Raw genomic sequence first — 18,353 nt, forward strand, 5'->3', positions numbered from 1 at the left:
TTTGTTAAGATTTTTGTTTTTTAGTTAAAGATCTGAATACTTCTTCCACCAAAGGGTCGGATTACTGTGCTTGGAGCCACAGGGCCAAAATTAGCTACTGGGCCCCTATTAACCTTCTGTTCCTTCCCCCTCTCTTTGCATTATGTACAGTATTCCTGTGCTGGAATATTACATGGTAATACTGGTTTGCTGTGTGGCAACTTGATTAAACACAAATTCATTCATGCACCATATAGGCACAGTATCAGCTGAGTCAATCTTAAAACTAGATTTTGACACAGACTCTTCAAGACAGGGCCTCAAGATCAGTCAATGAAGCAGGGCTCACCTTAAGGCCCTTATTTGTCATCTGATATTGATCTCTTTAGGGCATATTCCTATATTCTTAAACAAAATTACAAGTAATCACATTACAAAGCAATCATCACATAACCTAGGGCTTCTACGGCCCCTGAGAGTTGGACAGGCCTGGGGCAGTTGCCCACTTTGTCTGGTAATCCTGTTTTGTTAAATGTTGTAGTATATTATAAGAATGACTTACTAAAGACTAAATACCAAATCTCTTGTCTCTTGTCTTCCCCAAAAGACAATTATACAACTGCAGCACACTCAGAATGCTGCTACTATAGTTCTAACAAGAAACAGTAAAACTGAGCCCATTGGCCTACAGTTAATTACATAATTGATTTTAAAGTGCTGCTGTCTGTTATGTTGTGTTAATGTTCATGTTGTTAAATGTTGTCATGTATTTAATTGTCTTAAAGCCCCTTTAATTCCTTCTGCCTTAATACAAAATTCCTTTTTGTAGAGTTAGTAGGGTAGTATATAAAATCTTTCATTTTATATGTTTTATGAAGGACTATTGGTCTTCATTAATGATAATAATAATAAGTTAATTATTTGAGGTAATCCATATCATATAATGATGACTTAAAATACACTTTTCAAATAGAAGGCCAAAACACACAGTAGAAGCCACTTAAAGCCTCCTCCTGAAGCACACGGGCTCATGGGCCTGGCTCTGCTTGTGTCCCTCAAAGTATTTGTGCACGTCACTGCAATGCACATAAGGGAATTTTCCATAATTTTTCATCATTGTGCATTAAAAAGAAGGTTCATATTGGACTGAAACCCGATCGCCTGACAATACCTCTTAGCTGAAATCACTGTAAAGCACATGCCTCTCGTGGCATAATAGCTTAATTAACAATTGTCCCAGCTGGAGACCTCCTCGATGTGCCACCGGCAAGTCTATAACTGTCAGTATAAGAGAATCATACATCTGCTTGCTTTCCTGATGCTGCATGTTCTGTCCTTTGCTTATGTGACTTGGCAGTTGTTTTAAAACAATGCCAGGTGCTAAATATATTCAGGGGCACTGTTTTAACATATCAATCAGGTGATAAACAATTATAGTCCTCCGCCTCAACATACAGCAGAGTAGCAAGGCCTACATATAGCGGCCCAAACACCATCATTTGGTGCTTTTGCCCTGAAATTAGTCTGTCAGGTAGTCAATTCTCTCTGGTAGAGTACAAATCCTGCCTCCTGCGATATCATTGACACACACTACTGCCAAACATAGCCTTAACCAGAATAACTACGTGATGAAGATTTTTAGAGGCGATAAACAGCCTGAGGTTAAGAGCTACCTGAGAGGAAAAACAAAGGGCATAAAAGCCCTCTCACTCCACCCGCGCATCCTTCATAGATGTAAGACGCTCAACTGTCTGTTGTATATTGGTGACTAGCGACATCTAGCGGTTAAAAGTGAGCCATGCGTGCTGCTGAAGTTTACACTGTACATTGAGCAGTACCTACTGTGTTCTGTAACTAACTGAAAGACTCATTATCGCTCAAGTTATGAATGAGATTATAGTCTGATGCTGTTGATTCGTTGCTGTGCACAGTACCCTTGTCCATAATGTGCAATATTTCTATTTTTCAAATGACCGCTGTGTTGAGATGCTCCTGTTTCAGTGACAATGGGTGACACAATCACAATAAAGTTAATAATACAGTGTAAAGTGAGTGTGTGTCAGCATTAGCTCCAAAACCAAAATAACACCTTTGGTGTGACACGCGACCAGCTAGCTACGTCAGGCTGCGCACATTTGCATCGGGCGCACGCAGGGTGGAAGTGAAGTGCACGGTACAGGAGACTTCAGGCAAGCCAGACAGAGTAGTCGTTTACTAGCTTTTTGTAAACCCCACTGGGTTCAGAATAAATCGAACACATGGCGCACATTTGTTTCTAAAGTAACCCTAGTCGTTTTTACGTGTGATAAAGTAGCTGTCAACTTGCAAATCTAGCTGGTTAGCTGGATGGCTAGTGATAATGAACTGTTATGCTTTGTCGGACAATCAGCTAGTGTTACTCCGGCTAATGCTCCTTTAGCATTCTTGCTGTCACTGACATGCCTCTGTGCGCTAACGACATGAGATGTCTGTATAACTTTTTATCTGCTGGACATTTAATTGCCACACAATTTTCACTATGGACAGCGAACGCAGCAACTGCAGGCCCCAGATTGGAGACAATAGCACGCTAACCTAGCTAGTAAGCTGTCGTGGCTGCTAAGCTTGCTAAAAGCCGTCCTGCCTGGTGCGTGTCTGGAGCTGCACTGAAAACGTCGAGGTATGTTGTTTAACCAACCAAGCTCTGCCTCTGGCCAGTTTGTTTTGGTCTTATTTTGCACGTGATCGGGAGACGGGACGTGACAAGGGACTGCGCTGTAGATATCTTCATAAGCTAGCAGAACAAACTTTGTTTACTTATTGTTGTTTTAACTACCGTTAGCTAGCTTGCTAATAGCTAACTTCAAGCTAGCTAGCCATTGATCCAGGGAAAGGGAAAAGTTTGCAAAGATCAGGCAGGTAGATGAAGTAAGCTCAACTGATAGTAATTTGGACACAATCACACGAGGTAAACATTTCCGTGTTTCATCATGTGGCTGTAATGATGTGAGCACCTGGCATGACAGGAATCATAATGTCAGCGATCCCAGCGATCTTGGGTATGTTAGGTGTGAACACCTCATCTCCCTGCTAAAATTTCTTTTGGATCTCGCATTACAAATGCTTAGTAAGCTCTATTGTCTGGTTTTCCCTTGCATCAAAAATGTTGCAGTGTTGTTTGCATCATCAAAGTTCATCACAGGTGACACCTGTTACCTTGTTACCCTCTTCAGGTGCCTGCATCATGGATCAGGAGGATATGACAGACCAAATCACAGCAGCTTGTAGCCAACCGTTGTTCCACAACCAAGATGTGACTGTGACAGACCAAGACTCTGCACCCCAGCAGCCCAGCTCTGAGATCATGTCTTCACAATCCAAATGGGTGAGCAGCAGCACTGAAGATACTGACTTGGTCATAACTGAGGATGGGCTCAGTAATGGCACCTGTCAAGTTGAGACTATGGTAGCATTACACTGTCCTGGCGACAGTGGAGATGTTACTGCTGAGGGTGACCACCTTGCACTGAGCAATGATGGCATGTCAGAGTTTTCTAACAGTGACCTCTCTCTGCCAGAGGTCTGTATTTCCACAAACAGCAATAGCTTTGAGGAGGATATGAACTATGAGGTCCAGCAAGCTTATAGGATATTCACTGGCTTTCTCTTGGACAAGCACAAAGGAATCACCAGCCCATTCCTCCATCCCATTGGCCATCAGGAGGCCCAGCATGGTATTGGAGGGGTCCGGGGCTGGGGTCAGGCACAGCTCAGGCAGTCGATGTGTTTGCGGAGGATGGAGGAGAAGTTTATTAATCAAGAGTATGAGACCATAACAGAGTTTGTTGCAGACTTCAGGCTGATGTTGGAGAACTGTTATCGCTACCATGGGGTGGACCACTGGATCTCCAAACAAGCTCAAAAGCTGGAAATCATGCTGGAGCAGAAGCTTACGTTGCTATCCAGGTAAATATAGTGTAATTACACTGTTTTTTAGTTGGCAAATGTTCAAAACCATTATACAGCTGCAATGAAAGAGGGCCCAAAGGGTGTTTTCATGTGCATCATAAATAATTTGTTGCTGGGCAACAAATGCTTGTCTGGCAAATGTTAGCTCACGAACATTTAGTAGATGCTGATTTTGAATATAATCGTATAATTACTTTATTGCCAGCCAGTATTTCTACATGGTATACATGTAAAGTGTATATAGTATATTTATTACTATTATTATTATTAATGAGAGAATGGGAGTCTGTTCAGCACCATACTATGGTCTCACAATCATCATATTATTGATCAAAAATGTATGTTTTAGAAATAGCCACAAGTAAATGTTTTTTTATGCATTTTGATCAATTGTTTGGCTGTTGGATCAGTTGTGTAGATGTTGGATCAGTTGTGTAGATGTAGATGTCTGTTTACTTCCAACAGTCCTGACAGCTGTAATCATATTAATACGTCAATGTTTTCTCTCTGCTGTCAAACTAGGACGCTGAGAGAGAAGACAACCTTGGCAGTGACATCTAAAGGACGTTTTGGTGCAGAGGAGGAACGGGGTTCAGGGGGCACCTCCACGAGGAGGAGACTGGCACCTCGTAGCCTGGCTACCATCACTGTTGGTGGTCATGAATCTATCATGGTCCAGACCCTACGGATGGAAGAGCAACAGAGGGCCAAGGACGAGAAGAGGTGGGTGAATTTTTGAGAGAAAATATTAAAAATTTCATCCTGATTGCTTGATTTTTTTATTGGGTATAATATTACAAGAAATTTGTTTAAAATTGTTGCAAAACCCAACAACAATCTACATAGGTTTTCTGACTTTTCAGGCAACGTGAGCTTGAGAAGAAAGAGGCAGAGGAAATGTCAGCCAAAGAGGTCGAAGAATGGGAGCAGACTTTGCTGTCACAAGCTTCCCCCCACACTGTAGACACACTTTGGGAACTCCCTGCTATAGGGCACTTCCTCTGCCTGGCTCAGACTGCCCTTAACCTCCCAGAGATTGTATTTTTTGAGCTGGAGCGTTGTTTGCTGATGCCCCGCTGCAGCCCCCTCCTGTCCAAAATCATGTCTTCCCTACTATCCCCACCCCAGCGGAGGGCCACTCTACATCGCCGGCCTGCCCTGCCTTACCGTCGCTGGGAATCAGAGCTCAGGCAGCGGGTCATGGGCTGGTATCGAGCTATTGGTGCCTCCCATGATCAGCCAGGTCGGGCTGAGCAGCTGGGACTCTGCCACCAATTTTTCAGCACCCTTGGGGAGGTGAGTCCTTTGGAGGAGAAACCCTTTCACTTGCTGCCCTTCTACCAGCGAGTATGGCTTCTGAAGGGGCTGTGTGATCATGTCTACGAGACACAGAAAGATGTGCAGGATGCTCTGCTGTCCCAGCCCATCCATGAATGTAGGGAGTCTATTTTGGGCTATGACAGCAAGGAGAATGCCTACATACATTTCCCACATTTCTGTGGGGCAGACCTGAGGATCTACTGCCAGAGCCCCAGCACACCCCCAGCTATCCCTTTCCATTCTGTATGGGTCAAAAGGGTTGAAATAGAGCCAGGGACAGAGGGTGAAGAGTCGGATGTAATGAGGGAACATGGGGTTAAAAGTGACAGAAGGTGTTATGGAGATTCCATGGACACAGGAGAGTCTGATGATTTTGGAAATGGGGGAGCAGAGACACTTGGGGAAAATGGGGATGAAGAGGAAGACAAAAAAAGGTTTAAATCGTGGTCATTGAAGAAGGAGGAGGGGTCTGAATCAGGATCCTCTGATGGAGACTCCTGTGAAGACTCTAAATTGGACATAAAAATACACACTAACTCCTTATCCATTTCACACACTAGTCCTATTGGAGGAGGTGGTGTGGATATGAATTTGAAGGAAGAGACTGTAGAGTTGGAGCATCAATCCAAGCGACTCACATTAAAACAGGAGCAGGGCTTCTCATTGGGCTCAATGCGCACCATCAAAGCAGAGACACAGGAGCCCTGTCTGAGTGTAGGGGAGCACAGCTACACAGGCAGGTCACCTGCTCGCTTAGTGAATCTGGCTTCCCCAACGAAACCAGTGGGGCTCAAAATGGAGGGAGGAAGTCCCAGTCAGGGACACAAAAGATCTTCATGTTTGGAATGTTGTAAATACAAAACTATTAATGTTAAATCTGAGGAACACGACTGCTATTGTGGCACATCAGGGCTAGCAACACAGTTGTCTTCTGAGAGTGCTCAAAACTCAAGTGAAGAGAGGGTGAATGACAAAATCTGGACTAAAAAAAAAAAGCGGAAGAAAAAGCGAGGGAGGGAACAGCTGCCGAGGGTGAAAGGAGAGCACAAGCAGCTGCAGCACGTGGACAGGATGAGGCTATCTCCAGCTGAGGCTGCCAAGTCTGCAGTGCGGAGAGTTGCCACAACGAAAAAAAAAGACAAGAAGAAAAAACATAAAACAGGTGAGAAAAAGCTCATGTAGCCCAATGGTTTCTTTTGGCATTGCTTCAAGCTCATTAGTAAGTGTTCATTCCACACAATACAACCACAGTTCAACCACAATACCGCATGGGGGTATTTTCTGAATTTTCTTTATTTTTCAGTTTATTTTTTCCAATAACAACTTGTTGGTTCAATGACTATCTGTTTATATTGTTGACAGGAAAAAAGCTTGAATCTTCAAAGAAAATTAAAGATGATCCTCCAGTTGAGCCATCATTTAAGGTAGTCACATTCATGCTAAAATATACACTAATTTCTTTAGCAGTGTATTTCTAATGATTTATTAATTGAGTAAACCTTTAAAAAAAATTATTATATAAATAATTGTACAACTATTTTATAGTCTTGATTTAAGCCTCACCATTCCTCTACCCGGCGTTTTCATTTATCTTATTCTTTTCTCTTATTCTATTTATTCTTTTTTTCTTACTTGATCTGTTATTTCTCCTCTGTAGTTGGTATGCACCAGTCTTGAGGAGTTGCGTGAGCTAATCAGTAAGACAGAGGATGAGCTCGATGACCTGGAGAGCACCAAAAAGAGATTGGTAGGTGACAATCATAATTCTCAAGAGGATTTACTCTCATGCTCCAGAGCCTTCTGTTTTTGATGGAAAATACAATGTGCTCACCCATCTTCTCACATAATGTTGGTGACTTGACTATGGTTTCCTTTGCATGGTTGCACTGACAGGGTCGGTGGTATTATAGGAGAGAAGCAGTAAAAGACCTCCACAGCACTCTAATCAGACTACTAAATGAGCTTTCACCCTGGGAACCCAAACTTGTTAAGGCCTTCCAAAGGAACAGGTACAACTCTTCTGACATTTAAACAATAATTGGATCAAACCCTCATAAATTCTTTTTCTTTTTTGTCAAAGCTTTGTCCTGATAACAATTCTTAGTCTTGTGTAGTTTAAGCTCAGCTGACCAGCACAAAACATAGTTACCACAATTTTGATTAAATAGCTCTTTGTATCATGTCATCATTGCTGGACTAGAGACAAATCCATTCTCTATTATTTGTTTTCTCCTACTTCAGGCTTCGTTTGAAGAAGGAATTTGACGATTTCAAGAAGCACCCAGAGTACAATAACTTTGTGCGTGAGGAGTGTATTTCATCTTCATCATCAGATGAGGATGATGACGAAGAGAGGGGTTTGGGGACGGAGGTGTGTTCACTCTTGGACCATTATAGAAGATCAGAAGAGGAAGACCTAGAACATATGGTTCCCAGAGGTCTTTGGAGTGGAGGTAAAATAATTAAATTAGAATCTAACATTCATATTTGGTTACTCTAATGTAATGATAAATATTTTAATCGTGTTTCCTTATTTAACTGTCCTATAAGATTTTAAATTAATGTCACTACCTGAACCTGTATAGATGGCTAATTGATCAATTCATCCCTAATAGACATCTCTATTATGTTCTCAGCAAGCACCAGGGAGTTTGTGGCTGAGTCTGCTGGAGAAAACACACTGACCTACGTACCTCCCAACCACCTTAAACACCCTCTCGCCAGCACAGAGAAAGGCATCAGTCTGGTGTCAAGAGTTCAGACTGGCAGCAGTAACTTTATTTCTACCCCTGACTCTGGGCCACAGTCTAGATCTGAACGGACACTGTCAAATCAATCCACGGATTCAACCTCGGCATGGGCAGCAAGGGCGCTAGCCCAGGCTTCACTGTCACCCAGACCCCCCATCCTCCACCCCACCACTGGACTACCTAAGGGCTACACGCCCATCCCCACCCTGCTGGCTAAGAGTGTGGGAAACAAAGTGACCTTAATGAAACGGCCTGCTGATTATCCAGGGGTCAACAACGTAGATAGACAGAGTAAAAGGTCTTTGATCTCTCTGCCTACTTCTGCAGTGACTACCGCAAACCTTTCAAAAGCACAAAGTTCTCCATCCAGTTCCCAGCAGAACTCACAACAAATTCAGGCAAAAGGACTACAACAGACAGAAGTTCTAAGACAGCCAGGAATGGCCACCATGACAGCAGCTCTTCCTAAATCACCACAGGCCAAACCCACCCAGACTGTACCAAAAAATCCAGTCCAAGTGGTGTACAAGGTACCTGAGGGGCTGGGTCACCTTGTAAGGAAAGATAGCAGCAGCCCAGTCAAGATCTCTGTTCATCCTGTCGTGGATCAGAACACTGGGGAGAAGATCATGCAGCAAGTGGTGATTCTGCCTTCTAATCTTCTCATTCACAAAACTGAAGAAAAGGCGTCTTTCTATCAACAGTCTAAGGGCATTCAGGTCCCAGTTTCTAAAGTGGCCAACCCTATATGTATGTCCACCAATGTGCCTGGGTTCACTATTCCTGAGAACAGAATCCCTGTTCAGCAAGTGGCTCCCCTAAAAGATGCCAGAACAGTGAGGACCCCTTCTCCTTCTGTGTCTCCTCGTCTGCAACAGGGGGCCCTAAACACAGCAGGGTTCAAGGTGGGACAAGTCTGCTGTCCCCAAACTAGCACATCACAAGGTATCATACCAAACCCCTCACCCATCACAACTTCTTCTTGTGCAGTTTCTACTGAGCCTGTTAAATCTCCAGACCCTAAACAAGAGCTTAAGACTGTGTGTATCCGTGACTCACAGTCCATCCTGGTAACAACTAGAGGAGGCAACACAGGCATTGTCAAAGTCCAGACATCCTCAGACCAGAATGCGCTTGGTTCTTTGCCTACCAGTCCAGTCATCACCATCTCACCTCAGTTTAAAGCCTTCCTTGTATCCAAGACATCACAAACTCTTTCTCCTTCTGCTCCCTCTCAGACTTCCCCTTGTACCATCCCAGCAGTGACAAGTATCTCAGTGGCCCAACCTCAGCAGCAGGTTCCTTCAGTATTAAAGTCCCCTTCCACTGTCACAACTCCCATGCTCACTGCAGTCACTGGCAGCATTCCTGTTACAGGCCCAGGAGGCCAGACTGTAGGTACTACTGTTGCTTTAAACACCTCTTCTGGTTCTACAGTTGCAACAAAGATTGGCCAGCTAGCACAGACGGATGCTGTTGGTTCTCATTTCCATGCTTCGTTAGCAAAAAACACTGTTGTTGTCCCATCACTGAGTAGTTCAGGTGTTCCCCAAGTTCTCACACAAGCAGAGTTCATCAGCAAGACTGGTGTGAAACGGGCCAATACAGATGAGAGATCCCAAGTAACTAAATTCATTCTGGTTACTCCCTCTTCTTCCTCCTCCTCAAATGTAGCCTTATCAAAAGGTACACCCTCTCCAACAAAATCACTTCCAAGTTCAAGAGTCATGTTCATCAGCCAGCCCACAGCGACATCATCCACCACCTCTATGGGAAGCATTCCAAAGCAAGCAATGGCAACAGGGGCAAGTGGACAGCTGTTGACCACTTCATTCTCAAGTCAGACTCTAAAGCTGGGAATAAGCCCAGGCCAACCTGTTGGCGGTGTCAACTCAGAAGCGTTGTCCAAGGTCAAGAACATCACTCTGCCCTCAGGTGGGGTTTTTGATGTGTTGTTTTACTGGTATTCTCATTATGTCTGCTGTATCTTGTGTTTAATTCAGTCTGTACATTATTCATTTGTACATCTAGACTTAATAATATAATTGGAGTAATGTGAAGCTATGTTTTTTAGATCCCACAGTATTTAGTAGTTTTAATATTGTATTAAAGCAGAATATATGAGAAAATACCCTGAATAAAGCCCCATTACTCAATATTTAACTTTCTTATGTGTCTCCAGGGGTTCAAATCCAGTTGTCAGGGAAGACAACAACCATTGGACAGACCATTGGTGCCCTGTCACGTTCTCCTTCCAAGAGCACACCAGTGTCTGTCTCAGATACAGGCCGTCCGACAGCCACCACCACTGGAATGGTCCCGGTCACAAGGTCAAATACCATCACAAGCTGTTCTGCCCACCTTGCCTCTCATGTTTCTCAGACCACCACCTCTCAGCTCCAGGGTACCTCTTCCTTCACCATGATCTCCCAAGCAGACTCATCCACATCCACATTTACTGCTCTCCCTTTGCCTGCAGGAAACATGATCAAGAAGGACCTTGTTACGCCTGCAAGTATACTGTCCAGCAACTCTCCTGCTCAGGTAACCACTACCTTGCAGACTAGCGCACCCCAAACCTCCATACCCACTCTTGTCCGTCAGCCTTCAAATATCCAAAGTGGCATTGGTGAGGAAGCCACTTCTGTCTTATCTTCCTCTCAACTTGCTCTCAATAAAACCCAAACACCCATCTCCTCAGCAACAACCACCAGTACTCCATTCACCACCTCTGCAACTGGCACAATCCAGCAGAGGATAGTCATCAACACCTCTACGCCCCTTGCTGCTGGCACACAGATCCTTCTTAACAATGCACGTTTTGTAGTGCCTCCCCAGGGTTTGGGTCCAGGCAGCCACGTCCTTATCATCTCTAGCCCTGCACCACAACAAGTGCCTACTGCCAGTGCTACCAGCACAGGAGCATCAGTACCTCCCCAAGGTGCAAGCCATGTCACTGTAGCCCCTCGAGCGCCAGTTTTACCCCAATCCCCAGCCAGGCTGCCTGGTGTGCCAGCTGTAAGTTCTCCTTTTGTAGCATGTACACCTGCTGTTGGTCCATCATTGCTCGCAACCACTCCCAATGTCACGCCAGTCCGACTAACAGGAACATCTGTCATGGGCTCAACGTTGTTACCCAGTAAAACAAATGTAGTGTCTGCTCTGCCTAGGTTACCAGCTGCGCAGGCTGGTAACTTTGCATCACCTCGTGTAGGTACACCCACTCTGGTCTCACCCCCACCAAGGTTAGGCAGTGTACCAGCCCTAGTTTCCCCAGTCGTCACCAGTGCACCTGCACTCTGCTCAGCCTTGGCTAAAATCAGGTTAGCTGCTGGTACACCCATGCAAGCTGAATGTTCATCCACCATTTCGCCTGCAGTAGCACCATCTTTGTCCAGATTGTCAGCACCTCTATCATCCTTGCCTGTTTTACCCACCCCATCAGATGTTGCCCTGCCCAGCCATGTCATACAATTTCCTGCACCCCTCTCCTCAGCTGCAGCTCCTGTGGTAGCAGGCACACCAGCTTTGCATTCTTCTTTTCCTGCCCAGCAGGTGGTTTCAGTGACAACTCCAGGCATACAACCCCAGCAGGCAGCAGTTGGAATTACAGCACCTGCTACTGCTCTCTCACAGGCTTCAATGCATACGGGACTAAGCAAGACATCAATCAAAAAAATGGTGCCTGCAGTCATGCAACCAGTTCATACTGGCACACTGACACAAGTATTACCAACAGTGGCTGTCCCACCAATTGTAAGTGCAGTGTCTAGGATGCAGACATTGCCCATTGCTACGGTTCCACCAATCGGAAGCACTGTCAACACCTTTGAAACAGCACCTGTGGTGACCGCACCTTCACCGAACAGCGCTATAATAATCACTCCAGCTCAACCAATGACATCACTGAAGACAAACACCATTCACCAACCTGTCGTTTTGACCAATCAAGCACTTGGAAAGCACCCTCTGCAGACTTCATCTTTAGGTGTGCATACCAATGTAGCATCCAAGCTACTCATTAGTCCTGATGGCGCTGTTTTGAACACAGTTCAGTGCCAGGTCAATTCAGCAGAGCTGACTGCCTGCCCCAAACCGCTGGATGCACTGGTGATTTCTCCCAATAGTTCCACTGGAGCACTACACACACATGATTCCTCTTTACAGCCTTCACAGGCAGACAGAAAGTACATCAATTAACTGAGACTGTGCCCACTCTGTGAGGACACCACTTTTCAGCTGCTTGGTTTTGGCAGGACTCATATCCACTGCTTGTAGTAATCCTGGGCTTAGTTAAATAACTGCTTTCCAGCTGTAGTTTCACTCGTAACTTACATTTAGGATACAGTAATTTATACCCTCTGGTTAGATCATCTTATAGATAAAATGTATGCTCAATCAGACATACTGGAAATGTATACTGTGATGGTTTTCTCAATTGAAAACTGTTGAGGTTGCCCTCAGATGAATGTTTTAGACTCTTGACTTTCCTTTTTTTACTTCATGGCCAGTAATGACAGCTGTTATGACTAATACGTAGAATGGAAGGGTAGATAAAATGAATTTCAGCTTGAGCTTTTGTAATACTTTTCAATGCCATTAGATACTGCTTCAAGAAGTAATAATTGGGATACTATTGGCACAACTTGCTCTACTTAATCTGTATCAGTTTGAACAATACAACTGTCTGTGTCCAGATTCTGTCACATTGTCCATTTTTAAACTAGTAACTGTTTGAAAACTACATTTTACTTTTTAGAAATATAAATAAACTAATACATGAATTTGTACTATGTGTTTGAGCCCATATAAAATGTTTTGAAGTCACATTTATTTATTTTTACCATATAGATTTTTCAAAGTATTTACTAGGTACATTTTCATTGAACAAATGTGGACGTTACTGCATGGAAATAAACAATGCGACTGTCCTCAACAAGTGTGTTTAGGCTGCTTCCTTATACACAGTCTTTTGTGAAATCAGACTTTGTTTATTGAAATAACCTACAGTATATACATTGTGTTCGTTCATGTGAATAATTTTACAAAGTGAGGGATACAATTGTTTCACCTTTTGGTATATTTAGCGACGACCTATAAGGAACCACATTGATAGTGACATCAGATTATATATCATCAGACAACAGATGAAGTTTAGAGTATGTTCTCCAGTATTTTCCTTTATTCGTAAGACATCTGTCCATCTTCTACAGAAGTCCTTTAGGGGGAATAGGGAGGAGGCAGCTGCCCTGAGGAAACCTTTTCATAGGCTGGAGGAGCATTAGGAACCTGGAGAAATACATTCAAATGAAACAGCAAAATATGTTGAGAAAAATGTCTGACGGTAATATTTTTTTCACAGACTATTATTTTTATACAATATTGAATATTCAAATCAATGTTGCCTTTTTTATGACTATATCATTACATCAAATGCAACATTTTAAACATGGAATTCAGTATCATGTCTGGAAATTTAAGGCACTCTGTGGGTTTAAACAATCTTGGTCGTTTCAGCGTGGTTAAAATGCCCTTTTCTCTATTAGGAATCTGGTAACTGCTGCAGTAGAAAAGATGGGAATTGTTAAAGGACATTGTGCTTTTGCAGCTTCAACTCATATGAGAGGGTGCTGATCTGATCCTCCTCCCTTCACTTTGCCCTGCACACATGGATACACATACCTCCCTTGGGAATGAAACATTTTTAATACCTACCCCTAGTCTGGTGACACAGTAATCTCTCTTTCAGGCATCCATTGCATCAGCTTCACGTGTTCTGCACTGTGTTCAGAGCCCTGAGGCTTTGTAATAAACAAGTACACTCTGTCATGGACTTTAGGTTGTACAGAGTTTAAGTCTGCCCACTATTTAACCGTTGATTTGTGATGTACAAACTTATAGATATCATTTAAATAGGCAAAAAATAATAATTTTGCTTCCTATGAGTCCAGCAGTTTAATTTTTTGTTATAAATCTTTTTTCTGACATGATTTGCTTGGGAACAGGGACCCTTACCACAGGTCGGAAGCTGCCGAAGTCAGTTAGAGCCATCTTGTTATCTGCTGAAGGTCCTGCCTCAGAGTACTGGCCTCCTGTGTAACCAGGTGACCCTGACCTAGGGTTCTGCAGAGGAGAGAAAGATGTGTGAGGAATTGTGGGAAAACAGCAAGAAATGGGCACAGGGTGATAAAATGGAGAAAAGCAGTGTGAAAAGAAATTCAAAAAGGAACATAGATCTTTGAAAGAGGTTGTAAATCAGATTAAGACAGAATTTCCTTTTTAACATGAACATGCCACATTATATGAAATTAAGTGTGGAAACCGCTTATAGCATGTATCATTTTTTTATTAGAACAACACATACATCCTAACTTTAAGTGAAGAATGTGAAGGCTAATACTTCATTAATGGGAAGTATGATGGCCTCACCCTGATTATTTTGTAGCCACTCCTCTTCTTGAAGTACCAGCAGCCCAGGATGAGGAGAGCTGCCAGGATGACCACCAGCAGAACTATGCCCACTGCCCTGAGGTGCACAACACATGGACACATGGAACATTTTTTAGTTCATGGCTTTATCTTTTACTTTAGCATATCCGTTTCATAATATTCACCACAATATAGCTATATACAATAGACTCATATAAGGAAGACCTATATCAGAAGACAAAACGATCTACGGTACAACCAAAGCGTTCATCCGCGAAATAAAATAGATACACATACTCCTCAGCCCTGACGTATCCTCGTCTGCTGCTGGCAAAATAAATGTTGAAGTCTCCACGAGGCATTCCGTCTGTACGATTACACAGCATCCAGCTGAAAGTCAAGAGAAAGTCACTTTATAAACTGAGCAGAACTAGTTACATAGTGACTAACTATTTATCATGTAAATAAAAGTTAACAATGGCCTATATAATAACTAAAAGCAGACTATCATCAGGATGCATGTACATGGTTATCAGCAATTTGTTGTCATTTAGAATATAATCATTTTCCTTGTCTTTATTGTGTCTCATTAAGATACAGAAATAAGAAAGTTCAAATGTTATGAAAATGTAATGAAATTTCTTTTCACTGTATTAAATGATTTTTATGTAAAAGTCAACCACTCTTATTTGTAATAGGAATGGATTATCCGACTGCTTTCTCCACCCCATTATTCAGACTACAACGTCTTTCAGCGGGGTAAAAAAGTTTCTTGGGTAACATTTTGTTCAGATAGTCCAGTGTTGATGTTGAACTATCAACTGACAAAATTAAAAGTCTTTCTGGGTAAAACTTTGCAGCACTGGAACATTAAGCTAAAGCTCAACTCGTCCTATTTATTATCTAAAATTAAATTGTATTGGCTCCTTCAGGGGTCACTGCTCTCACTGCTCAGACCCTCACGCTTGTCCAGTTGCATTTTCATCCACTCTCTCTCACCTGGTATTGACCGATGCTCTCTCGCCCAGTGCTGGGGCACTAAAGAGTGATCTTATAACTGGCTGACCAGTACTTGAAAAATACGTGAAAACATTTAGAATACATTTTTGTTTAGCCATTAATGAAATTGCATAGCTATGTATAATGTTTTTGTTCAACTTGACTCAGGATGCATAAAAGATGTAACATCTGGGCTGTGTAAGTGTAAAGATTACGAATCAACAGGACAGTAGACCAATCGGAACATAATCCTATCGGTTATACAAAGTGGATCTGCTCTTCTTGATTGCGTGGGTCAATGATATAGTCATAGGTGGCAAGCACCTGTTGTAGTAGCAGTAGATGTAAAGTATCAATTGACGCTATAGCCAGTCTACTGCAGCATCTAATCTATTTGTTCTGTCTGATCAGATAATATTTTGAATTCATCTGTTCATTTAAAGTGGGCCAACTTTTTACACAATACAAAATATTCTACAGCATGCCTATAATAGGGCTACCTCTGCTAGAAAAAATAAATAAGATGAACAAACAGTCATCTTACCAAATTGGATAATTCGATTGTAGAGAACACTTCCTCTGGTTGGGATGCCTTGTCAGAAAGACTGGGTCCTTGGAGCTCTGTGTGATTCCCCTCCTCAAATATCTTACCTCAGTGTGCCGGAGAGCAGAGAGAGGGGCAGAAAACCCTCATGACCGTCACGGGTTAGAGGCTCATGGTTAAACCCATTGAAGCAGGGTAATTACCGTGAAACCCTGGGGTCCTGAACGCAACATTATTATCCACTCGTGAAACTACAGGCGTCAGCTGTTGGCTTTTCATATGAAATTGTGTGTGTGTTTGTGTGTGTGTGGTATTGTTATTCACAAATACCCTAATCCAAGAGCTTCACTATTTATAGGCCCCTAGTAACACTTTCAACCCAGCAAATAATAAAAAGTCTCCCGAAACACCAAATGCAACACCATAGCAAGCTACAAGTGCCATGGAAATATTATGGTTGCATCATAAAATACTATTAAAATACTATTTCACCCCATCAGATACTGCACAGTTAAAGAACCTATGCCAAAATTTGAGTTATTCTTATCTGAAAGACTGACAGAAAACTAATGACTGCTAAAATAATTAGTTGTACATGTACTCTTGGAAGGACTACTGGAAATTGTCATCTTTATGTTTTGCTTTGAGACAGAATAAATATTCAAAAATGAATGCCTATCATGATCCTTATTATCACCTAGCCCTACTGCCAAGCCTTCAGTCTACTGACATATTATAACTGAGAGAACCGTGCTATTTCTTTTTGTGTAATATGTGGAACCACAAGTTAATGATTCAACAAAATAAATATTTATATGTCAAATCAGTGTCAACACACTTGGAAAAAAATGCAAAACCTCTCATAAACATTGTTGTTGCTCATGGGTGTTCAAATTTAGTTCAGTGTATTCACAGTTTTTTGTTGTTCATCTGCTGCAGTGTGACCACACTTTATGAAGCTACTTTGAAAATGAGGAAATCCTCCAAAAAACTCAAATGTATGAAGAGTCAACAAACTACACATCATATAGAGCAGTTTGGTGGCATTTCAATCTCAATCTGAGGTCAATGTTGTAGGAGAGATGGAGGCTCAGGGTGGTCTCCTTTCTCCTCATTCAATCTTGTGTCAAGTTAAAGTAGTAGTATTTGGAGTAAAACGTTAACCGTAGAGCTGTTGCATAGAGATAAAGAATCCTTTTTAGTTTCAGACAGGATTCACAGGGCCCTACACTGCCTTTGCTCCTGAATAATAAAGTCCATCCTCTGACTCATGTTGAGCTTCATGTGTTTTTTAGATAAACCACCCCATTGATCTTTGATAATAGTCTTCATCGAGAATAGATGAACATAAGAGTATTATCTTACAGCGGCTCATTCTCAATGATATAAAATGGTTATTATTGTTTTTGTGTTTTCCTCATCCAAGCTGTTGCCCTGGGCCTGAGCTGTGTTGTGTTGCACAGATATTTTCTGTGTAACACAACAATTTCACGGTCTGAAAGGGTTAACTGGACAAGGAGGTGCCCAGACTGGAAGATAGGAAAACAGGGAAGAGAAAGCAAAAAGTTTGCTTTAGGCTGCAAAAAAAACAAAAAAAACATTTAATTTGTCTCCACAAGAGGGAGACCAAAATCTGTTTATGAAATTGAGTTAGTCTGGATTTGTCTCAAACTGAAATTCAGTGCTTCATCTTAGTTGGCCTACATGTAGACCTATTAGATACTAGTGAATGTTTGCAATTGGCCTACGTGTTTCTGCACTCCTACATGTCTGAAAAGTATGCTGGGGCATGTGAGAAAACCTGAGAGGAGGAGGCTGTTGCAGCTTTGGGTAATGCTGGGTAAGTTTTTTTTTTTTTTTTATGGGAAGCAGTCAGCTGATTGGCTGACTGTTCACATGTGTTTGACAAGCCTACATGGGCCTACATCACCTCTCAGTTGAAAAGACAAGACAGATTTTAAAAAAAGTGAATGACGTCTAATCAAATAAATCATAATTGGACGTTTTGTGAAAGAAAATACTAGATCCCTCTGTTAGTGCAGCTGCATGTGGGAAATAGTAGACGCTTAATTATGTTAGTCAAAGTCTTTAAGTAAACATCACAGACAATAATATCACAATATGATGCTAAACATGAATAACACTCTTAATCATTAATGGATTTAACCATGTTATTGGCAAACCACCACTTAATAATATCCAAGGACCCCAGGAGGTCCTAGCTGGCAGTTATCAATGGTGATGATTTGGGACTAGGTTACATAGGGGGTCATAAGCGTTAGTTAGCCTGGCTCCCCACCGGTTGAGGGAGTTATTGCTTTTACCGGTTCTTCCGGTCGGCATTTTGAAAGCGAGAGAGGGGTAGGGGGGTAGACACTGTGGAT

General features: G+C 42.4%; 2 protein-coding genes across 2 annotated transcripts; one reads left to right on the forward strand and one right to left on the reverse strand.

Moving 5' to 3' along the window:
- Window positions 1-3,202: 3,202 nt before the first annotated feature.
- LOC139301586 (uncharacterized bromodomain-containing protein 10) lies at window positions 3,203-12,820 on the forward strand. The gene is made up of 9 exons (XM_070925021.1): window positions 3,203-3,924; window positions 4,450-4,650; window positions 4,791-6,409; window positions 6,610-6,671; window positions 6,905-6,994; window positions 7,141-7,256; window positions 7,489-7,700; window positions 7,884-9,932; window positions 10,180-12,820. The coding sequence occupies exons 1-9, from the start codon at window positions 3,203-3,205 to the stop codon at window positions 12,195-12,197; spliced, it is 7,089 nt and encodes a 2,362-aa protein (XP_070781122.1). The 3' UTR covers window positions 12,198-12,820.
- A 397-nt stretch (window positions 12,821-13,217) lies between these two features.
- Window positions 13,218-16,119, reverse strand: mlana (melan-A). The gene is given in 6 exon segments (XM_070925257.1): window positions 13,218-13,286; window positions 14,013-14,120; window positions 14,427-14,523; window positions 14,724-14,816; window positions 15,970-16,094; window positions 16,096-16,119. Coding segments are annotated over 6 exon segments (516 nt in total).
- Window positions 16,120-18,353: the final 2,234 nt, after the last annotated feature.

Source organism: Enoplosus armatus, chromosome 18 (assembly GCF_043641665.1).
Source record: "Enoplosus armatus isolate fEnoArm2 chromosome 18, fEnoArm2.hap1, whole genome shotgun sequence".
In the NCBI taxonomy this organism is placed as follows: Eukaryota; Metazoa; Chordata; class Actinopteri; order Centrarchiformes; family Enoplosidae; genus Enoplosus; species Enoplosus armatus.